Source organism: Gadus chalcogrammus, chromosome 13, assembly GCF_026213295.1.
Source record: "Gadus chalcogrammus isolate NIFS_2021 chromosome 13, NIFS_Gcha_1.0, whole genome shotgun sequence".
In the NCBI taxonomy this organism is placed as follows: Eukaryota; Metazoa; Chordata; class Actinopteri; order Gadiformes; family Gadidae; genus Gadus; species Gadus chalcogrammus.
In genome coordinates this window covers 9290555-9312660 of record NC_079424.1, presented here as the reverse complement: position 1 = coordinate 9312660, position 22106 = coordinate 9290555, and the positions used below count along the sequence as shown (strand labels likewise).

Sequence of the window (22106 nt, the reverse complement as noted above, 5' to 3'; positions counted from 1 at the left end):
ATGTCATTCCCTCTAACGGACAGACGGTAGAGAGACAGACGGACACCAGAGATATAAACCATAGCCAGACAGACAGACTGAAGAAAGACAGATGGAAGGTAGATGGGAGGACAGATGGCAGACAGGTAACTTCACTAGACTTTTCATGATCACAAACTCAAACATTTCTGTGTGTCACTGTGTGCCTACATATCTGAGTTTGTGTGTGTGTGTGTGTGTGTGTGTGTGTGTGTGTGTGTGTGTGTGTGTGTGTGTGTGTGTTTGTGTGTTTGGTGTGTGTCTGTCTGTATGTCTGTCTGTCTGTCTGTCTGTGTATGTTGTGTCTGTGTGTGTGTGTTTACAAGGCTATATGAGTGCGTGACGTGCGTGCGTCGTGCAGTGCGTGCGTGCGTTGCGATTAGCGTGCGTGCTGTGCGCGTGCGTGCGTGAGTGCGTGCGTGCGTGCGTGAGTGAGTTGCGTGCGTGGCGGTGCGTGAGTGCGTGCTGTGCGTGCGTGCTGTGCCGTGTCGTTGAGTGCGTGCGTGCGGTGGTGCGTGCGTGCGTGCTGTGCGTGCGTGCGTGCGTGCGTGCGTGCGGGCGTGCGTGCGTGCGTGCGTGCGTGCGTGCGTGCGTGCGTGCGTGCGTGCGTGCGTGCGTGCGTGCGTGCGTGCGTGCGTGCGTGCGTGCGTGCGTGCGTGCGTGCGTGCGTGCGTGCGTGCGTGCGTGCGTGCGTGCGTGCGTGCGTGCGTGCGTGCGTGCGTGCGTGCGTGCGTGCGTGCGTGCGTGCGTGCGTGCGTGCGTGCGTGCGTGCGTGCGTGCGTGCGTGCGTGCGTGTGTGTGTGTGTGTGTGATTTCTTGGCCCATTGACTTCAGCAGTAAGGCTGTTGTGGTTTAGTAGTAAAAATACACTTTAAAGAACACAACGAGCCAATCACTGGTCTTTAAATACCAGTCAGAGGGAAAGGGACAGGGTGAGGGAAAGAGAGAGAGAGGTAGAGGGAGAGAGGTAGAGGGAGAAAGGTAGAGGGGGAGGCAGTAAGGGTGAGGGAGAAAGAGAGAGAGGAAGACGGAGGGAGCAAGAGAGGGTGAGAGAGAGAGCAGGGAGAGGTAGAGGGAAAGAGAGAGAGACTGAGAGATAGAGGCAGAGAGGGAGAGGGATGGAGAGACATAGAGGGAGAGAGAGTGATGTAGAGGTTGAGGGAAAGAGTGAGAGGGAGAAAGGGGTAGAGAAATACAGACAGAATGAGACAGATAGAGGGAACAAGAGGATAGATGGTTAGATAGAGATAAAAGGACAGAGGAAGATAAAGATAAAAAAGAGAGAAATGGGGAAATAAACCTGCCTACTTCCTCTGTCTTTCACTCGTCTTCCTCTCTCTCTCCAGCTTAATGTCTTCCACAAAGACTTCTTCATCAATTTTTTATTTTAATGCTGCGAATCGCTTTAAATTGATGTCACACTCCCCCCCCAGGTACAGCTTTAGAAAAAACACACTAACACACACGCGCGCACACACACACACATCCACACACACACACACACAACCACACACACACACACACACACACACACACACACACACACACACACACACACACACACACACACACACACACACACACACACACACACACACACACACAAATGTGCTCACATTCACACACAAAGTCACTCACACACACGTTCATACAGTTGAATTATTTTCTCTGTTTCATTCTTCCATTCAACTGGGTGAAGTGTGAGCACTACTCTGGCGAATTGATTTGGGACATCAAAGCTGAGCCCTGAGTGGATTAATAACTCCATTCATCTGCTTCTCCTGCTGGTCCAATCTCTCTTCTAGTTCCCCAGTACAACAACCGTCTCCTACAGGTTCCACCGGGAGTTGGCCGGTACAACCACATTCTCCTACTGGTTACTCTAGTAGCTGTCAAGTACAAGCTCACTCTTCTACTGTTTAGAATGGGAGATGCCAAGTAGCACCACAGTCTTCTCCGGGTGGACACTGGAAGCTGCCCAGCACAGTCACAGTTTTCTTCGGGTGGACAAATCGATCCGTCTATCTATACATTCTAGAAAATGAGGCACAGGATAAATATTATAGAACTTTGAATGCAGGACATAGAACATAACGTACATAGACCATAGAACATCTATTAGTGTCTCTCCTGCTTGTACTAGTAGCAGGCTGTTTGGCCACTGGCAGCTATCTCTAAAGTGGAGGAGGCAATTTCCCCGCCATCTCACCGGGCTCCCACCCTTAGACCACCGCGTCACTATCACTGATCCCAGGGGCCGGGCCTCCACTCTGGGTGCCTGGCTGGTGCTCCTCGGCCTCTGATCCATACTGCTCAGCCCTGGGCCTCAGTGAACCCTGGGTCGCCCCCAGGTGGTCCACCAGTGAGTAGGCCTGGCCATACACTGACGTAGCACTATCTGGAGTCGACTAGCAGTGCTCTCAGTTACTAAATGGACTGCATGCATCTATATTGCGCTTTTCTTACCAGTTGCCACTCAAAGCTTTATAATATTGCCTAACAATCACCCATTCATGCACGGATTCACACACCGACGGCGGTGTCAGCCATGAAAGGCTGTCGCCTTTCTCTTGCTCAGGGACACCTCGACAGGAGGTCATCTGGGGTCAAACTAGCAACTTTCCGGTTACCAGCCAACCCGCTCTATTTGCTGGGTCACATGCCGCCCTCAGTAACCCCACGAACGTCGACAATGGATGCGTTCATCAGCTAACAGTTTCCGAAATATCTACTTTACTATTGCGGTTTCCATTCCCAACGTCAGCCTTAATTGTGGGCAACACTGAGCAATATGCCCCAAAACCCTTACCTGCTCCTTCATGACATGTATCTGAATAGGTTCACGTCACTCAAAGTCACTTTTGATAAAGAGGTCTGCTAAATTTTGAAATAGTAAATAGTAACTGAAAGTGCCCCATGAAACTGAAGACGTGATGTGGTCGTGCTGGGAGCTTCCCAGTATAACCCCAGTCAGCTGCTGTTGCTGACCAATTAGGGCCTTCCCTGTGGACCATGTGACCAAGAGGAAGTGACATTTCCCCAGGGTGTTTATTCCTGTGATTATTTATAGTTTGGAGTTTGTCTCGTCATTTGTCCTCTGACCTGATTCTCATTCTTCACTTCCTCTCTTTCTCTCTCCATCTGTCTATCTCTATCATTATCATTCTCTCTCTCCCTAACTCTCTCTCTCTCTCTCTCTCTCTCTCTCTCTCTCTCTCTCTCTCTCTCTCTCTCTCTCTCTCTCTCGCACGCGCGCTCTCTCTCTCTCTCTCTCTCTCTCTCTCTCTCTCTCTCTCTCTCTCTCTCTCTCTCTCTCTCTCTCTCTCTCTCTCTCTCTCTCTCTCTCTCTCTCTCTCTCTCTCTCTCTCTCTCTCTCTCTCTCTCTCTCTCGCGCGCGCTCTCTCTCCCTCGTTCCCTCTCTCTCTGCGTGGGTGGTAGGACAGTAAAGGAGGTTCATGTATGTAATTCCGTTCATGTGTCTAATATATATGGGTGAGTGTGTGTGCGTGTGTGTATGTCCTCCCTCTAGCTGTGTAGTCATGCATGACTGCCCCTGGAATCTTTATGCTGCTGTGTTCTGCTTTTCACACTCACAAAAAACCCATGCACGTACACATACGTACGTAAGCACACACACACACACAAACACACACAAACACACACACACAGACACACACACAAGCTTACACACACACACACACACACACACACACACACACACACACACACACACACACACACACACACACACACACTTCGTCACACAAACACCACACACACACCAATATGTACCTTTAAATGACTTGTTCTGACATTTCCATGGGATGCTGTGTTTATTCCGTGTGACCTCTCGCCTTGACCTGAGCTCTGACCTTCTTCTATTTCTGATTCACTGCAGAATACAGAATGCGGCATGTTCTCAAACAGAAAGCACCGGCTGCCATTCAGGTCCACCACGCACACACATGCATGCAGGCACACACACATACACACAGGGATATGCACATGTATGAACGTCATTGCTCTTAGCTTGAATTCCTTGTTAACATAAAACCTTGAGAAAAAAGATTTTCCACAACTATGTCAAGCCTTTTTGAGATTGATTCAATAAACCAAACTTAACACCCTTTCCAGGTTAGTAAATGTATTTGTTGTAATTTAGATGGACACTAATCGTATTTGAATCCTATTTGGCTCTGTGGTTTAGATTAACCGCCGCAACTAATTTCCATGAGTTTGGTATGAATTCCAGGTACTTGTACTACTCTCATGAGATCAGTGTTTTTCCCCCAGCACTGTATGGTTACGGCCGCCTTAACAGCAAAAGGGCCCCGCCTTGACTACCAACGTATAAAAAATATATATATTATTATTATTTTTATGCATTAACAAAGTACAAAAATCTCGTAGGGAAAGAGAACATACTTACATCAGGTACAAAAAATAAAGATAAATAATGCATTGGTAATACTGTTCACAATGATGGTCGTGCCATAAAGCTTTTTGAATGGAATTGAAACGGCGGCATCAGGTGGTTGTATATAATATTGCGAACTGAAAACTCCCCCCCGCTCCTGGACCACCTTGATTAAGAAATTTTTTGGGGGAAACACTGTGATATGCTCTGCCTGGGCTTTAGTTAGGATCTATACAATATATTCTATGTTCCCAAACACACTGTACCACAGGTGATAAGATAGAGCCATGCTACCACCAACTATCACTACCCCTGCTTGTTCCACAATACCACACAAAGTTCAGAGGGTGCCATTCAAACTCAACTTCTAATCAACAGGAAGTAAAAGTCCAAACCACAGGAAGTGAAATATGATCCGTACCAAATGGACCTCTAACTGTGTCGGGAATAGTGCACTCCGCTGGTGTACCGTTACTAATTTAAATTTAAATCCTCACATTACTGCAACTCTACACTCCTTTAAACGTGGGTCTCGCTAACCGTAGCGCTGGAACTGTTTCCTGTGTTAATTATGCTAATGATAATGTTGTATGCTAATCGGCATCCCTGGGGAGAAGGAGGATGAGAGTGGAAGTTTGGTTAGAGAACTGATTTAGACAGCACTCATTCCCACGGTATTCCTCATTTAGGCAGCAGTAATTCTCACAATCTTCCTAATTTAGACGGCAGTAAGTCCTGTGTTATTCCTGATTTAGACAGCAGTCTGTCCTGTGATATTCGTGATTTAGACGGCAGTCATTAATGTGATATTCCTGAGTAGGCAGCAGTTAGTCCTGTGATATTCCTGATTTAAACGGCAGTCAGTCCTGTGATATTCATGATTTAGACAGCAGTCAGGCCTGTGATATTCCTGATTTAAACGGCAGTCAGTCCTTTGATTTTCCCGATTTAGACGGCAATCAGTCTATTCCTGATTATTTCGAAAATTATAATTTCTGGGGACATCCCTGACTTAATTGTCAGTCCTGTTATATTCCTGATTTAGACAGGAGTAATCCCTGTGACAATCCTGAATAAAAATGAATTCCTTTGATATTCCTTATTTAGACGAGAGCAATCTTTCCTGCCTTCCTATATGAGTCATTCCTTTGATAGTGCTGATTTAGACAGTAGTCATGGATCAGATATACCCGATTTAGACAGGAGTCGTTTGCCATATTCCTGATTTACACCAGTCATTCCTGTGATATGGATTATACTATATACACACACGCACACACATACACACACACACACACACACACACACACACACACACACACACACACACACACACACACACACACACACACACACACACACACACACACACACACACACACACACACACACACACACACACAAACAAACACACCTCACACACAAACACACACTCTCTCTCTCAATCTCTCTCCTCAGAGTAGGTGGGTTTTGTTTTTTTTATCTGTCCGGCAGCCTAAAGAAATAATTTCACATAATCTCTTAAATTCCATCTCACTCTCTGTTTTGCTGCCTGCTGTTCTTCTGGAGGCAGATTCATGTGGACAGCAGAGAAAAGACTTCTGCTCGTCCTTGGCAGCCAGTTCACAGGATAAAGGACATCTTAGATACTGTCTGAAAGAAAGGCAGGGGGGGGAGAGGGAGGGAGGGCAAGACATATTGAGATAGAGAGGGAGAGACAGAGAGAGAGAGGGAGAGAGAGAGAGACTCAGAGGAATAGATTGTTAAATTCTAGTCAAAGTCACCAGTTATGGGAACTATTGTGATAGCTCACACCTATCTCACTCCTCCTGACCTTTACATATTTGTCCTACTGTAGACTGAATATTCAACTTTTCATTCTAACTCTGGTACTTTGTTATTTTCTGACGTACATTTTATTTTTCCTGCTTGGCAATGTCAATGTTTATTTCCATGGCAATGGGGCTCTTTGGAAGTGAATTGAAATAGAGATAGGCAGAGACAGAGACAGAAGCCAAGAGAGTCAGACCGAGAGACAGAGGCGCAGTTAGATAGAGACCCGGTTACAGAGTCACCTCAAGCTGTTCCCCCCATTAATCAGGTCTTTGTGAAGAGCCTCACCGACTCCAAAAGGGATCTGGCCGGGTCCTACCCAAAATCCTCAGAGGAGACCGTTAGTTATGAACAGGGCAGAGGGAGGAAACGGAGGTGGAGGGGAAAAGGAGTCTCCTCAAATCACCGAAAGGCAACAACAACAACAACAAGGACAGAGACAGGCCATCACTGTGGAGGCCATCAGAGATAGCTCAACCATGGAAAGAGAAACATCTCCAAGTCCAGGCCACTTTATCACCGTTAAAGGGAACCGTCACACTCAGCTATTTTCTAATAGAAGGGAGGACTGCCTCATGCGCGTGTTTCAAAACATCGCCGCATGCGACATCTAGTTTGCTGGGGAGTTGGATTGTCGGTGAGGAGAGAGGTCGATACTGAATGCAGCACCTGTGTAGGGTGTTAGAGTGAGAATCAGATGCCTGCCTTGCGTTGTGGCATCTGGCGGCTGTGTGAGTTCCAACTGCGGCTCTGAAATAACCAGCGTGTCGATAGTACGTGACCCTCCCATAACCCTGAGAACCCCGAATGGACCAGGAACATTCCCTGTATTCCCAGAGGAAGGAACCCAGGATGTCCCTTCTTCCAGATAGCAGCAGGGGTGAGCGGCTCGGACACAACATGTTGGTGATGAACGCTGTTAATAAAGTTGATAAAGTGAGGGTCATTGCAACATAGAAATTAAAGCAAGAAGGGCAGGCTTGCTCAGTCAACTCAATGACCTATTCAATATAGCATTCCTGCTAACACATAAACACAAATAGGTTTACTTTTTACCCCTATTGTTTATCACCACAGTACCACTTGGTGGTCAAATTATCTATATCTTACAATTCCATTCTCTCTCTCTCTCTCTCTCTCTCTCTCTCTCTCTCTCTCTCTCTCTCTCTCTCTCTCTCTCTCTCTCTCTCTCTCTCTCTCTCTCTCTCTCTCTCTCTCTCTCTCTCTTTCCCCTGTCTTTCTGATCCTGATGGAACAGCCCAGCAGAGTTCTAGAAAACAGGGGCGTTCTGAATAGTAATTGGCTTATTATGTGCTCTCTTCTAAATTCAAATCGCTTGAACACCAATAAAACGGCAGTTAAACAGCTTTCAACTCGGAAAAAAGACATGCAGGATGTATAAATAGCTTGCTTATCTATCTATCTATTCGTATATATAGATATAGACATGACTAAGAATGTCTTTATTGCAGTGCATTTTGAGTTGAGAGATTAGACATTGTCATCATAGGCACAACATTGGGGGAAACATGGGGGGCAACATGGGGGGGAACATTGGGGTAACATGGGGGGCAACATGGGGGGGAACATTGGGGGCCACATGGGGCGCTTTGTCCGTGGTGTAGCACAAAGGCTTAAGGCCCCCTGCATCTACCCAGAAAAATGTAAAACTGAAGGTCAGGGGGACTTCACTTCAAATATTTATCGATTCGGCACATCATCTTAACATTATAAAGATGAACAAGAACTATAGAACTGAATGAGTGACCTTTGCCGATTTTGTGTCGGATAACACTGGGAATCGCCAATGCATAACCATAAATGCATACGCACACGAACAGAGACCCAAGGTGCATCTACGGTTATTTGAGGCAGCAGCATTATTAATGCTTTATGAAGAATACCGGTTTCTATAATCTCTAACTCTGCAGTTGCTCCCTATAGTCATGCTATAGAGGATTTATTCCACTGCAGCTAGGATGTGTTCTACCCAAAGCAGGGAGGAGGGGACCGGTCGAAACAGGATGGACTTATCCACGGTGCTGCATTGCTTCCCTCAGATGCTGACCTAGGAACACCTATCCCTTACCTTAACTTAACGCTATCTAGCCTAATACCTCAACATAGTCATCACTAACCTGATCCCTATATTTAACCATCTGGAAGCAAATACCTTAACTCAACCATCTCTAACCTAATACCTAAACTTAACCATAACTTACCTCACCTAAACTTCCACATCACTATCCCTAAACATAACATTATCTAAACGAATACTGTATCCTAATGAATTAGCATAGCCATCTCCAACCTAATACTTAAACCTAACATTCTCTAACCTAATACCTTAATGTAAACATTGCTGACCTAATACCTAAAATGAACCATCTCAGACCTAATACCTTAACGTAACCAGACCTCAAACTTTAACTTAACCTAACTGTACATATGTTGACTATTTTGTTGCTGGCCTCAAGCCAATACCACATACTCTCATAGAATAACAATTTTGAAATGCAGCATGAGGGAAGAGTAGCCCCTCTAAGGGCTTCTCAGGAAGCCCATACAGCCCATTTACCAGGAAGCCCATGTAAGGGCCCCAGAGTATAAAACTCAGAAACATTTTCTACCCTGTTTTTTAAACTATGCAGATTGGGTGTTGGCACCTCTCTGACCTTATAGCAGCGGCTGCCAATCACTGAGTGACTGGAAGGTCACATGTCTAGATGGATGCTAGATAATTACGACTGTCGATGCAAATCACTGGAGTTCCCTTCAGACTGGACCAAGGTCCAAGCCCAGCTAGGTCATTGTCTCGCCGCGTTCACTGTCTCATTTACACATCAATGATGCGGATCAGGCCTGGCATCAAACCGGCCCCGCGGGTCAGAGCGGGTGGCTCAAGGACACTAAGGCAGACAAAGAAGCAAATATGTGACGATCACTAAAGAATTATGCACACGGTAAGACACACATAGGACACACACAGTCATACAAAAACCACACACGCAAATGCACGCACACACCCACATATTTATAGTCTGCTATGTTTGTATTTGAAAACTTCAATCACTGCTAACAGCAATGCTAATGGATGTGTTAGCAAAACGGTTAGCTACATGTGTCAGAGCCGCGAGCTACTGGAGCACTGTGTTTCCACTCTGTAGCGTTAACAGAGCGGAACGCTAACTACTGCGGCTGATCATATCAGGCCCTTTGGAGATAACACACACACATACACAAACACCATAAAAAAAACACATATCATAGAAAAACACACACAGATTATACACAGTCCCCCAGAACAGATTCACACACACACACACACACACACACACACACACACACACACACACACACACACACACACACGCTCTCTCTCTCTCTCAACCACACACGAACACACACATACTCACACACACACGTATGCACAAACACACACACGTCAAACAGTGAAGATCATTGCCACTGCTGGTGAATATGAGCTGATTGTTATGCTTAATTATGACACGATGAAAAAAAGCAAAATGACTCATTGTTAATAGTAGGAAAATAATGAATAAGTTAAATATTAGATAGAAACACGGGTTCAAGGTGACCATTTGACATTTGAAAGAGCAGAATAATGTTAATGTAATGTTATGGCATGAAATGGGGTATGCACACACACACACACACACACACACACACACACACACACACACACACACACACACACACACGCACACATACTAACACACAAACACACACACACACGCACACGCACGCACACACACACACACACACACACACACACACACACACACACACGCACAAACTCATTACAAGAACAATAAAATGTCAGTTAAATTTAAGCAAGCAAGGTGAACTTCATTTTCAGCTAAGCCTGTGAAAACAAGGAGCTGGGATCTTGTACCAATTAGATAGCCCGTCCCTGATCCCTCATGCCCGGCTTTGTAACATCTGATAACCTCTCTGCCTCACAACATGGGCGTGCGGATAAAAACCCCAGGAGGCTAGAGATAGGAGTTTTAATATCGAAGTGAGGCTGTCTTGATCGCCATCATCTACACACAAACATCTATCTCTGGATACACCATTGCCTACCTCTACCGAGGCTCCGGACATTTAATAAAAATAACAAACACACCGTATGTTTGACAATATCCTGTAGTATCTGATCCGCGGTGTAATGTTCTAGCGCTGCTGTCCAGCTTTTAAAAAGTTACTCCTCACTAATGCTGCTCTCTGAGTTGTTTACCCCACCGTACACGCTGGTGTAAGCACTACACGTAGCCTGAAATTAGTTACAACTTTCAGGGCCAACATTACCGTCCGTAGGACATATCCCAACAGAGTGTGGCTGTTATTTGTTCATTAACTTGACCTATTACCTAAACCCCTTGTGATATAATTTGTTGAAATTGTATTATATGCTCCTGCTCCTGCTAGATAATAAATATAATGTATAATCCTGCTTTGATATACACTACAACTGTTTCCATGATGCAGCATATCCATCCTCTTACCCCCACTGTCTATATTGAGTACACGCATTTTCAACTGCGGTGTATCTTATCGTACCTTGTATTGTTTTTTTGCTGATATGTATGCAACATAATAGGAAGAGAACAAACATGAAACAAGACTAGTCTCTTGTAGCGGAGGAGGGGGGGATCCAAGTAATGGTGCAGAGGAGGAATGTCTTCACCACAATGTAAACAATGACATCCTACACATACATTTTTTTTCAATGGAGGAGGAGTGTGTGTGTGTGTGTGTGTGTGTGTGTGTGTGTGTGTGTGTGTGTGTGTGTGTGTGTGTGTGTGTGTGTGTGTGTGTGTGTGTGTGTGTGTGTGTGTGTGTGTGTGTTTGCATGTCGATAATTCTGTGCATATATGCATGCATGCATTTGCAAGCATGCGTGTGTGTTTGCGTTTTTGTTTAGCTTAGGCGGCTTCTGCTTATAAGTATAAACCATGATGCGTGTGTCATCTGCGCCAATGCATGTGCACGTGTGAGCTTGCACGCTGTTGTGCACGGTGAGTGGGCTTGTGCTTTTCCAGAGCTCGGATCGCGGCAGCTCGGATTGACTTACAAAGTGCTGGTGGGCGTGCAATTAACTCACACCTAATTAAGAAACTGCCTCCAATCTGCATAACCAATTATGTCAATATAAAGCTGCAGTTCTGTGAAGAGTTGGGATTTTTTTCCTAAAATGATGACGTCCATGAGAAGGCGGTGATCTGTAACGCAGTGTTTCTCAAATGTCGGGTCGGGAGCCAAAATATGTCACGATCCAGGGGCACAGGAAACTCAGAGTACACCTGAATGGGTGATCCTTTGTGATTGGGTCCTGGAGACACACTAAAAGGCCCAAGATGATAATGGTATCGATTTTCTTAAAGCATTTATCACTAACTTCCTAGGTCCACTGTCCTGACCATTCTGACCATGCGTCGTATTAAGGGGTACCCCAGACCAGAGACGGTTAAGCGGTGCGTCAAGGCACATCGGACTTAACGTTTCCAGGTGTTCTCAACTCATTTCCGGCAGAGATCGCCTGGGAAGAGGTACTTCGGGGTATTGATTCGTCAAATGGTACGTCCAAAAGCCATTAAGGCTCCTTGTCGTTTCCTGTTAGAGATGGGACATTGTGTTTGGTTTAGCGAGAGCTGACCAGATGCAGCTGATAATACTCTGCCCTCGGCACCGCCGCTGCCAACGCGTGCTCCGTCTTTTGAGTGTTCCGGCAACTTTTTAATTTGGCTCGGAGACGCTGCCGGAATACTTAATGGAAGGTGCTCCGACTGCTAGGGAAAAAGAGATACATGGCTCCGTCCGATGTCCCTGGATATCTCTATAGCGAGCTCTGGTGCCTACTCACCGCATTCATAAGCGGTGAAATCATTCTTTGTACATTTAAATTTAGGGCATTTAGCAGACGCTTTTATCCAAAGCGACTTACAATAAGTACATAGTACATTGATGGTTTACAGCGTAACACAAACTATGTTTTCCTGGGGAGTGTACAGAGTGGCAGGACGACGTGCCTCTGATGATGAAGCAAGGCAACATTTCGTGTGGAGCCCCACGCTAAGTCTAGTCTAATGGATGTAGACCACAACCTGGAGCAGTGGCTGCCGTGGGAGGACTGAACCTGACCTTTACAACACTCCGACTCCTCTCCTTATCTACAGCTCAGGAAACAATGAAGGAATCCAGACTATCCATAACCTCTCTCTCTCTCTCTCTCTCTCTCTCTCTCTCTCTCTCTCTCTCTCTCTCTCTCTCTCTCTCTCTCTCTCGCTCTCTCTCTCCCTCGCCACACACACTGAAAGGTTATCTGTTCCTATCTCACCTCTTGTTCCAACCCAGTGTATCTCTTAACGGACACATACAGGCTGCCATCTTATAACAATCACACAGACTCACACACCCATAAACACATGCACCCACGCACACAACATAAAGACACACACATGAACACGCACACATACAGAAATACACCCTAACATACTAGAGCGCGCACACACACACACACACACACACACACACACACACACACACACACGCGCACACACACACACACACACACACACACACACACACACACACACACACATTAGGACACACTGTATTTATTTGTTCACTGTGTATGCTGTTGGTAGGTGTGGGGAGGTGCATGGAGGTGTGGGGAGGTGCAGGGAGGTGTGGGGAGGTGCAGGGAGGTGTGGGGAGTTGCAGGGAGGTTTGAGGTGGTGCATGGAGGTGTGGGGAGGTGCAGGTGTGGGAGTTGCAGGGAGGTGTGAGGGGAGGTGTGGGGAGTTGCAGGGAGGTGTGAGGGGAGGTGTGGGGAGCCACAGGGGGTGTGGGGAAGTACGGGAGGTGTGGGGAGGTGCAGGGAGGTGCATGGGGGAGTGAGGAGGTTGAGGGAGCTACGGGAGATGTGAGGGGGTGCAGCGAGCTGTGAGGAGGTGCAGGGAGGGGCGAGGAGGTGCAGGGAGGGGCGAGGAGGTGCAGGGAGGGGCGAGGAGGTGCAGCGAGCTGCAGGGAGTTGCAGGGCGGTGTGGTGTTGCTCTGAGCGGGAACCAGAGGAGTGGGGAAGGCTTTGGTGGAGTCCTGTTATCTGCGGAGCGCTGCCGGCCGGGGGCGCGCTGCTGACAGGTTTAACTGATCCTCTTACACAAGGAAACTCAGAACAAATGAATCGCTGCTGATCCTTATTCACACAGCGGCACACAGGAGCCGGACCTGCAGGGCTTCCACTGATGCAGACTGCACTGTTCCTCCTCCTCGCCCCCCCCCCCCCCCTCTCCTCTATGATCTCTCTCTGCTCCTTTCTCCTCAATTTTGTTTTCTCTCCTCTCCTCATCCTCCCCTTCACTAAGATTATCTCCCCTCTCTTCTCCTCTTTCCTCTGCTCTCGCCCATCTCCTCCTCTCGACTCCTCTAGGCTTGTCTCTCCTCCTCTCCCCTCAATTTCATCAGTTTTCTCTCTTCTTTTCTACCCTTAGTTCTCCTCTAGTCTCCAGTGCCCTCCCCTCTAGCTTCTATCCCCTCCTCTCTCCCCTGATTCATATTAATTCCCCTCTTCACTAATCTTTTTTCCCTTCTCCTCTCATTCCCTCTCTATATCTCTTTTCTGCATTCCTCTCCTCCTCTCGACTCTTCTCTGCTTCTCTCTCCTCCGTCCCGTGTCCATCATCTCTCCTCGTATCAGCAGTCAAGACCACAAAGCAGTGTTCAAAGGGGTGGGTCAATCTGACCAACCCCCCCCCGCTGCCCACACACCCTCACCCACACACACACACACACACACACGTGTAATGTGGTCTCCTCACCACATTATGAAGTTATTTGATCTTAGAGCGTCTGATTAATAGGATATCCTCCCATACGTGATACGGACTAGAAGACAGCCCTCTTCATCTCTCTCTCTTTCCCCCCCCCCCCCCCCCCTCTCTCTCTCTCTCTCCATCTAATGTCCTCGCTCCGTATCCCTCTCTCAATCTTCCTCACCCTACCTCACCCATTCCCTCCCTCCCTTCTCTTCTCTATCTCCCCTCTCCTCCTCCCATCCCTTCCTCCCCTCTCTTCCTCACAGATCCTCATCTTCCCCTATCTCCCTCTCCTCCTTCCCTATCTCCCCCCCCTCTCCTCCTCCCCTATCTCCCCCCCTCTCCTCCCCCCCTCTATACCTTCCCTTTCTCCCTCTCCTCCCCCATGTCTCCTCCTCTCCTCCCCTCCTTTATCCTCATTACATTTCCCACTCTCTCTACATTGACTCTCCATTCGTCCTGTCCTCCATTTGGTTGGGTGACCTGCACTCACACACACACACACACACACGCACACACACACACACACACACACACATACACATGCTCAAACACACACCTCCCCGTGGCCCATCAAGTGTAAGGCGAGTGCAGCGATGGAAAGCATGATTGTTGTATGGATTGTATGTGATTTGCATAAATATCTATCTCACATTTCTGGAGGTTCAACAGGGATCAGAGAGACGGAGAACTGCATGATGGGAACTCTGATTGAGATGTGGCTCAAGGCTGGGGACAGAGATTATCCTCCACCTTCATATTCACTGCCTCATTATTACAATAACCACCTCTACCGAATCCAAACATACCATATTTAAATACAATAACCACCTGCGCTGTTTTTATGCATAAAATCAACCTTTATACTTAATGTTCAATATATTGAACCTTCACTGTCACCACTCATCATTCTAACAATAACCACCTACACAGGGGTGTAACTATAGGCGCTCATCCAGGGCCCTGCAGGGTTGCGAGGGGCCCATAGGGAATCAGTAATCAGATATGGGTGTTGCCAGGGTGGCAATGGGCCCTGCCCATAGGGAATGGGCCCCGCCCATGGGGAATGAGCCCTACCAGGTCGGGAATGGGCCCTACCAGGTCGGGAATGGGCCCGACGCTGTACCTGCCAGGTCGGGAATGGGCCCTACCAGGTCGGTAGGTGCCTAAGGCTGCTTTTTCTACCAGCGTCCTGTGCACCACGGACACTTTCCGGTTGGAATGAGTGAACATAGGCGCTCATCCAGGGCCCTGCAGGGTTGCGAGGGGCCCATAGGGAATCAGTAATCAGATATGGGTGTTGCCAGGGTGGCAATGGGCCCTGCCCATAGGGAATGGGCCCCGCCCATGGGGAATGAGCCCTACCAGGTCGGGAATGGGCCCTACCAGGTCGGGAATGGGCCCGACGCTGTACCTGCCAGGTCGGGAATGGGCCCTACCAGGTCGGTAGGTGCCTAAGGCTGCTTTTTCTACCAGCGTCCTGTGCACCACGGACACTTTCCGGTTGGAATGAGTGAACATGGAAGTCGCTCTGTTGAATTGCTCTGTTGACTAAATTGCTCGTCTTTTAACATCCCTGAACACATCGCTTACTCCAGCCATGTTATTGGCAACTTTACTTTTCAATTGCGTAGTTTGACAATCTTTCAATGTTTTACGATGTGTAAATGCTTATAATCTTTAATGTGTGAGCATGAGCATGCACACGGGTGAGATTTATAGCTAAAAATACATGTATATCGTATGCATGCAATAATCACCGACTGAATAAATATAAGTCCTATCTATACAAGCACCACCTCTAAACTGAATGCATACCAAATATATACCATAACCACCTTTATGAGGAATGACTATATAGTTTACCGTTTGTATACAACACTCTATAATGAATCCATAAATACCTTATATATACAATTACCACCTATAAAGATCCACATAAACGCTACAATAACCACATATTGAAAACACACCGAATGTAGAACCATGTGCAAAGCCGTCTTGCCTGCCTGTGGAACTAAATGACTAAACAGTTTAACTTGAAAATGTTCTATGAAACGACTACATTTGTTGAGGCAAACACGCACACAACACAGCATGATCAACACACTCTCTGATCTGTAAACATGCACGCAGAGGCCAAGCATCTCCTCTCTCGAACTACCTCTCTCTCTCTCTCTCTCTCTCTCTCTCTCTCTCTCTCTCTCTCTCTCTCTCTCTCTCTCTCTCTCTCTCTCTCTCTCTCTCTCTCTCTCGCTCTCTCTCTAGCTCACTCTTTCTATCACCCCTCTCTCTCTCTCTTTCTATCACCCCCCCAATGTCTCTCACTCTCTCTCTCTCTCTCTGTCTCCCTCTCTCCCTCTCCCTCTCTCTCTCTCCCTCTCTATCTCTCTTTATACCCCCCCCCCCACTGTCTCTCTCTCTCTCTCTCTCTCTCTCTCTCTCTCTCTCTCTCTCTCTCTCTCTCTCTCTCTCTCTCTCTCTCTCTCTCACACACACACTCTCTCGCTCTCACACACACAAATCCATGCACACACACACACACACACACACACACACACACACACACAAACATGCAATTACACACCCTCTCCGCCACCTTCCACAACGACATCACAAGGTGTATGAATAGAACTCTGTGCCTCTGTGTTTTGTGCTCAATGCACATGATATGCTTCATTGTCAACCTCTCTCTCCCTTTCTCTCTCTCTCTCTCTCTCTCTCTCTCTCTCTCTCTCTCTCTCTCTTTGTCTCTAATAACGACATCCTCACTTTGTTTCAGTCTGACGCACTTACACACAAGAACACACACACACACACACACACACACACACACACACACACACACACACACACACACACACACACACACACACACACACACACACACACACACACACACACACACACACCACGGACAGTGCTGGTAGAGTCCGTTTTTGCGGGGGCATCCCAACCTGCCAGTATCTGTATCCTCGCGCACAGCCTACTGACACAGCGGAACAAACCGGTAGCGACACGTGCGCATTGCGCGCGGCTTCAGCAGCACGCCAAGAGAAGAATATGTGTAACGCCAAGCCAATACACACACACACACACACACACACACACACACACACACACACACACACACACACATTCAGACACACACAATGAAGTCGGGCCAGGGAGAAGAACGCAACCCCAAGCGGGCGCAACTAACTTCTCAAATGTTGCGCAATTAACAACCAGGCAGCCAATCAAAGCGTTTATCTGCCTACCGTCCTCGTGCATCCGCTGCAGGCAGAAAGTCAGGTTCCTCCGCCACCCGGGCATGGTGTTGCGCGAGGAAGACAGCGGCATGCTTTGATGATGATGATGATGATGGTGATGATGTTGATGATGATGATGAAGAAGAACAAACGGCTCTCCCAGTGCTCTCCGTTCTGCCTCGGATCCTCTCCGGTCGGTGACGGTGCCCGGGTTTATTCACCGTAACCCCGTTTTGCTCGAATTGAAATAAAGAGCCCTTGTTTCTGTTTGCTTTATCCCGGTGCCGTGGGTCCCCTGCGCGTGCAGCGGTGCAACGGTGGCGGGGGCTCGCGGTGCTCGGTGACCCGCTGGTCGGTTCGACGCTTGGTCCCTCTGCGACACCGATAGTCTCTCCACTGTTGCACGCGCTAGTTGTGTCAGTGACGTCCCCCCCACCCCGTTCCCCCCTCCTAACTATGACCAAATAATAACAAAACGCTGCAACAACGTGCTTTTCTGATTGGCTGGTGCGTCACCGTATAGTATCCGACAATACAATACAAGTTTGCTCCTTCGGTAAGTCTTCCGTATACCGAGCACTGCTTTTATGGTTACTCCCTCGTGACTCTTTTCCCCCCAAAAGAGCACAACGGATGCGCGCTCACATTGTACGAGCTTTCCCTTTTTTTCTTCACAAAGCCCGTCGGAGCGCGTGTCGTGAGCCCGTGAGTCAAGGGGTGACGGTCCCGTCAGTTATAATGACTCGCACCACTGGCTGCCTTCCTCCGCGTCCTAACCTCTTGGTGTGTTTGAACGTTTGTACGATAGCAACTTCAGGACCGAGAAATATGGCTAATAAAACAAAATAAAATAATGATAATAGCTATAATAATACATTTAATAATAGCCTAATAATAATAATGAATAATAGCAGGCCTAATTATAATGCCATAATAATAAACTTAGTAATAAGCCTGCCCTACTCGTTATTATAATGGGCCTATAATAATAATGATTTAGTCTACATCGAAGTCATTCCATCTCTCTCCTCTCATGCATACCCTACAATTCGTTTGCAGCCCGTGCACACACACACGCACACACACACACACACACACACACACACACACACACACACACACACACACACACACACACACACACACACACACACACACACACACACACACACAACCACACAGAGACACACACGCGCACATGCACGCACACAAGCGCGCATGCACACTTACACACACATTGCCCACTGCGCCAACGAAGTGGCGGGTAATTGGCAGCGGGAATTAAACGTCCGGACCTCAGCAGTATTAACACCGCGCGCCCGGAGCTCCTCGTGCAGGGCAGGCTCTTGTGAGTCAGCGCTGGAAAGCCACACGCTGAAAGGCTGTTTTTGTTATTATTTTCGGTTCAACCGCTTGACGTATTTCGCACCGTTTTACGGCGGGTCCGACACCCGTATAGTTGAACGTGTGCTGCTTAAACTCTCTGCCCGCACCGCAAACACCTTAATGGGGAAAAAAAAACTGATAGCAGCGGAGAGCCACGTGAGGGAGGGAGAAAAAGAGAGAATACTGATGTGATCCGCCCCTCGCTCCCCAGACACATTATGACCCCCCAAAACCATTACCACCACAACACGATACACACAATATACACAAACAATATACACACGCATAAATGCAATGCCAGCTCAGTTCCCCAGACACATTATGACATTCCAACACACGCACGCTCGCTTGCAAATACAGACTCAGACACACACACACACACGCACACGCACACGCACACGCACACACACACACACACACACACAAAGTACACAACGCCATCGTCACTTTGTTTCAGTCTGACGCATTTTGACGCAAACACACACAAACGCTCACACACGCACACACACACGCACACACACACACACACACACACACACACACACACACACACACACACACACACACACACACACACAGATCCCAAACCACCCCCAGCAGCAGCTGTGGTATGTGAGAGAGTTCATGTTAGTGAGAAAGTGTGTGGCCTCGGGAATGCGTGTGTGTTTGTGTGTTTGTGTGTGTGTGTGTGTGTGTGTGTGTGTGTGTGTGTGTGTGTGTGTGTTTAATAATAAACTATGAATATGTAAAATACTATACGATACTGTACAGATCCATATAGAAGCGCAGCCTCGCAGAGTATGTAAGGAAGGTTTTGTTTGATAATGTGACTGCGGTGAGGCACTGAAAGTGCTAGACATATAAAGTGATTATAAATATATGTTTTATATAATACTATATCATGCTCTATGCTCTACGCTCTATGCTCCATGCTCTATGCTCTTTGCTTTGTGCTCTTTGCTCTATGCTCTATGGCATAGCGCAAAGAGCAGAGCAAAGAGCCTAGAGTGATATGCTCTTTGCTCAATGGTCTTTGCTCTATGCTCTATTCTCTATTCTCTATGCACTTTGCTCTTTGCTCAATGCTCTTTGCTCCATGCTCTATGCTGTATGCTCTGCTAAAGATATGCTCTACTATATTGTGCACAGTATAAATTATTTACTTCAGTATGTTGGTGGTGCGCACACACGCAACATCAAACATACACAAACACACAATTGTTTGCAAGTGACACACTGATAGCTCAACAACCCCCCCCCCCCACACACACACACACACACACACACACACACACACACACACACACACACACACACTCACTCACACACAAACACAGACACATGTTTCTTTGGCCAAAAAGTCTCTCTCTCTCTCTCTCTCTCTCTCTCTCTCTCTCTCTCTCTCTCTCTCTCTCTCTCTCTCTCTCTCTCTCTCTCTCTCTCTAACTATCTATACCTGTCTCTTTCTGTCTTTACTCTGACTCTCTCTCCCTCTTCCACTCTCACTTTCTCTCTCTCTTTCTCTCCATCCTCCTCTCTCCCTCTCTTTCTCTCTCGCTGCTGCAATTAATTTCGATTCAATACAATTCCAAGGGCTTTATTAACATGGAAAATATGCGCTACCATTGCCAATACACTAAAACAAAAAAGACACTCACAAAATAAAAAAGAATACAAACATTTGAAATCGTTCAGAATTCAGAACAACAACATGCAGTCCAATAAAGTGAAATAGTATCGGGCTTGGAGTTGACCATGGAAATCTGAAAAGTGGAACGTTATAAATTGAGAATGGAGTCGTAGAAGTTTCATAAAGAAGCACAGTGACTACCCCTTGGGGGGGTCTGGCCATCTGTGAGTTCTGGAGGATTACAGAAGGGCTGGTACCGCCATGATGACCGCCGGCCTGGCCCGTTCCACAGCAATTACAATTTAATTGATTAATAAATTAATAAATGAATGAACACGGAAAGAAATTGGGCATGTAGAGCCAATCTGAATGAGAAATTAATTCTCTCTCTCTTTCTCTCTCCCTCCCTCTGCCTTTCTCTCTCCATCCTCACTTACCCTTCCCCACCTCTCTCTCTCTTTGTCTCGATGTGCACATAGCAAAAGAGTGTTTGTGTTTGTGTGTGTGTGTGTGTATCTGTGTGTGTGCACACATGTGCATGCAAGGTTGCGTCCGTGTGTGTGGGTTTGTGCAGTGTATGTTTGTGTGTGTGTGTGTGTGTGTGTGTGTGTGTGTGTGTGTGTGTGTGTGTGTGTGTGTGTGTGTGTGTGTGTGTGTGTGGTGTGTGTGTGTGTGTGTGTGTGTGTGTGTGTGTGTGTGTGTGTGTGTGTGTGTGTGTTATAGGTGCAATCTATGTTTGTGATGAAAAACACAACAGGTTGAATTAGCTTTCAATTGCTCATAAGCTAACAGGCTAGCGGTCGCAATGCCCACGAGCCACTCAACCTCTACCATTCCTGACGAGCTAGTTGTTTCCAAGGTGCTACGCCCAGAGGGTGTGCTAGTAAAAATGGTCCATTGAAACTAAGTTTCACCCAGTCTGCCATATAGACAGACTTATATTGCAAATAACTTAAAAATTCTACATGATGACCTCATTCACCAAAATGATCTCTGAACTCGTCCAACATCACACAAACACATACCCACGCACACACCTAATCACACACACGCACACACACACACACACGCACACACACACACAGACACACATACACTAAAGCACACGTACGTAGGTACACACACACACACACACACACACACACACACACACACACACACACACACACACACACACACACACACACACACACACACACACACACACAGACACACACACACACCAAGTCAACCTAAAAAGTGACGTAATTCACTGTAAGCTTTACACTTTTGGTTCGTTCCCATGGAGGGTACTTCTGTGAGAGTTGTGCGAACTCTAGTGGTTATTCACTGGAAGTGCACGACAACGCTGTCCCTGCAGTAAATCTATTGATCCATGAAGAGTCCTGCGGTAGTAGAACTGCTGCTATCATCACTTTAACTCGAACACCCTCTTTCTATCATTCTCTCCCTTGTTTTCTGCTGCCTGCCTACCCATGTGCGCCCCCCCCCCCCTCCTCCTCTCTCTCTCTCTCTCTCTCTCTCTCTCTCTCTCTCTCTCTCTCTCTCTCTCTCTCTCTCTCTCTCTCTCTCTCTCTCTCTCTCTCTCTCTGTCACCTCAGGTTATCTGCCTATTTCTCAAACGATTTTAAGGTAATTCAAAGGGCTGAATAAGCATGCCATCGGACACGAACATTTACATTGCCAAAGAACAAAACAATTTGTTTTGTTCTTTGGCAATGTAAATGAAC

The 22106-nt window shown here is 47.1% G+C and overlaps 1 protein-coding gene across 1 annotated transcript in view; it reads right to left on the bottom strand.

The window, feature by feature from the left end:
• Positions 1–17454, bottom strand: part of grip2b (glutamate receptor interacting protein 2b) — a 77310-nt gene extending 59856 nt beyond the window's left edge. Inside the window, exon 1 of the mRNA XM_056605498.1 lies at positions 17370–17454. Within this exon, the coding sequence (XP_056461473.1) occupies positions 17370–17451 (82 nt within the window). The 5' untranslated portion in view covers positions 17452–17454. The remainder of the gene's footprint in view (positions 1–17369) is intronic.
• Between the last annotated feature and the right edge of the window lie 4652 nt (positions 17455–22106).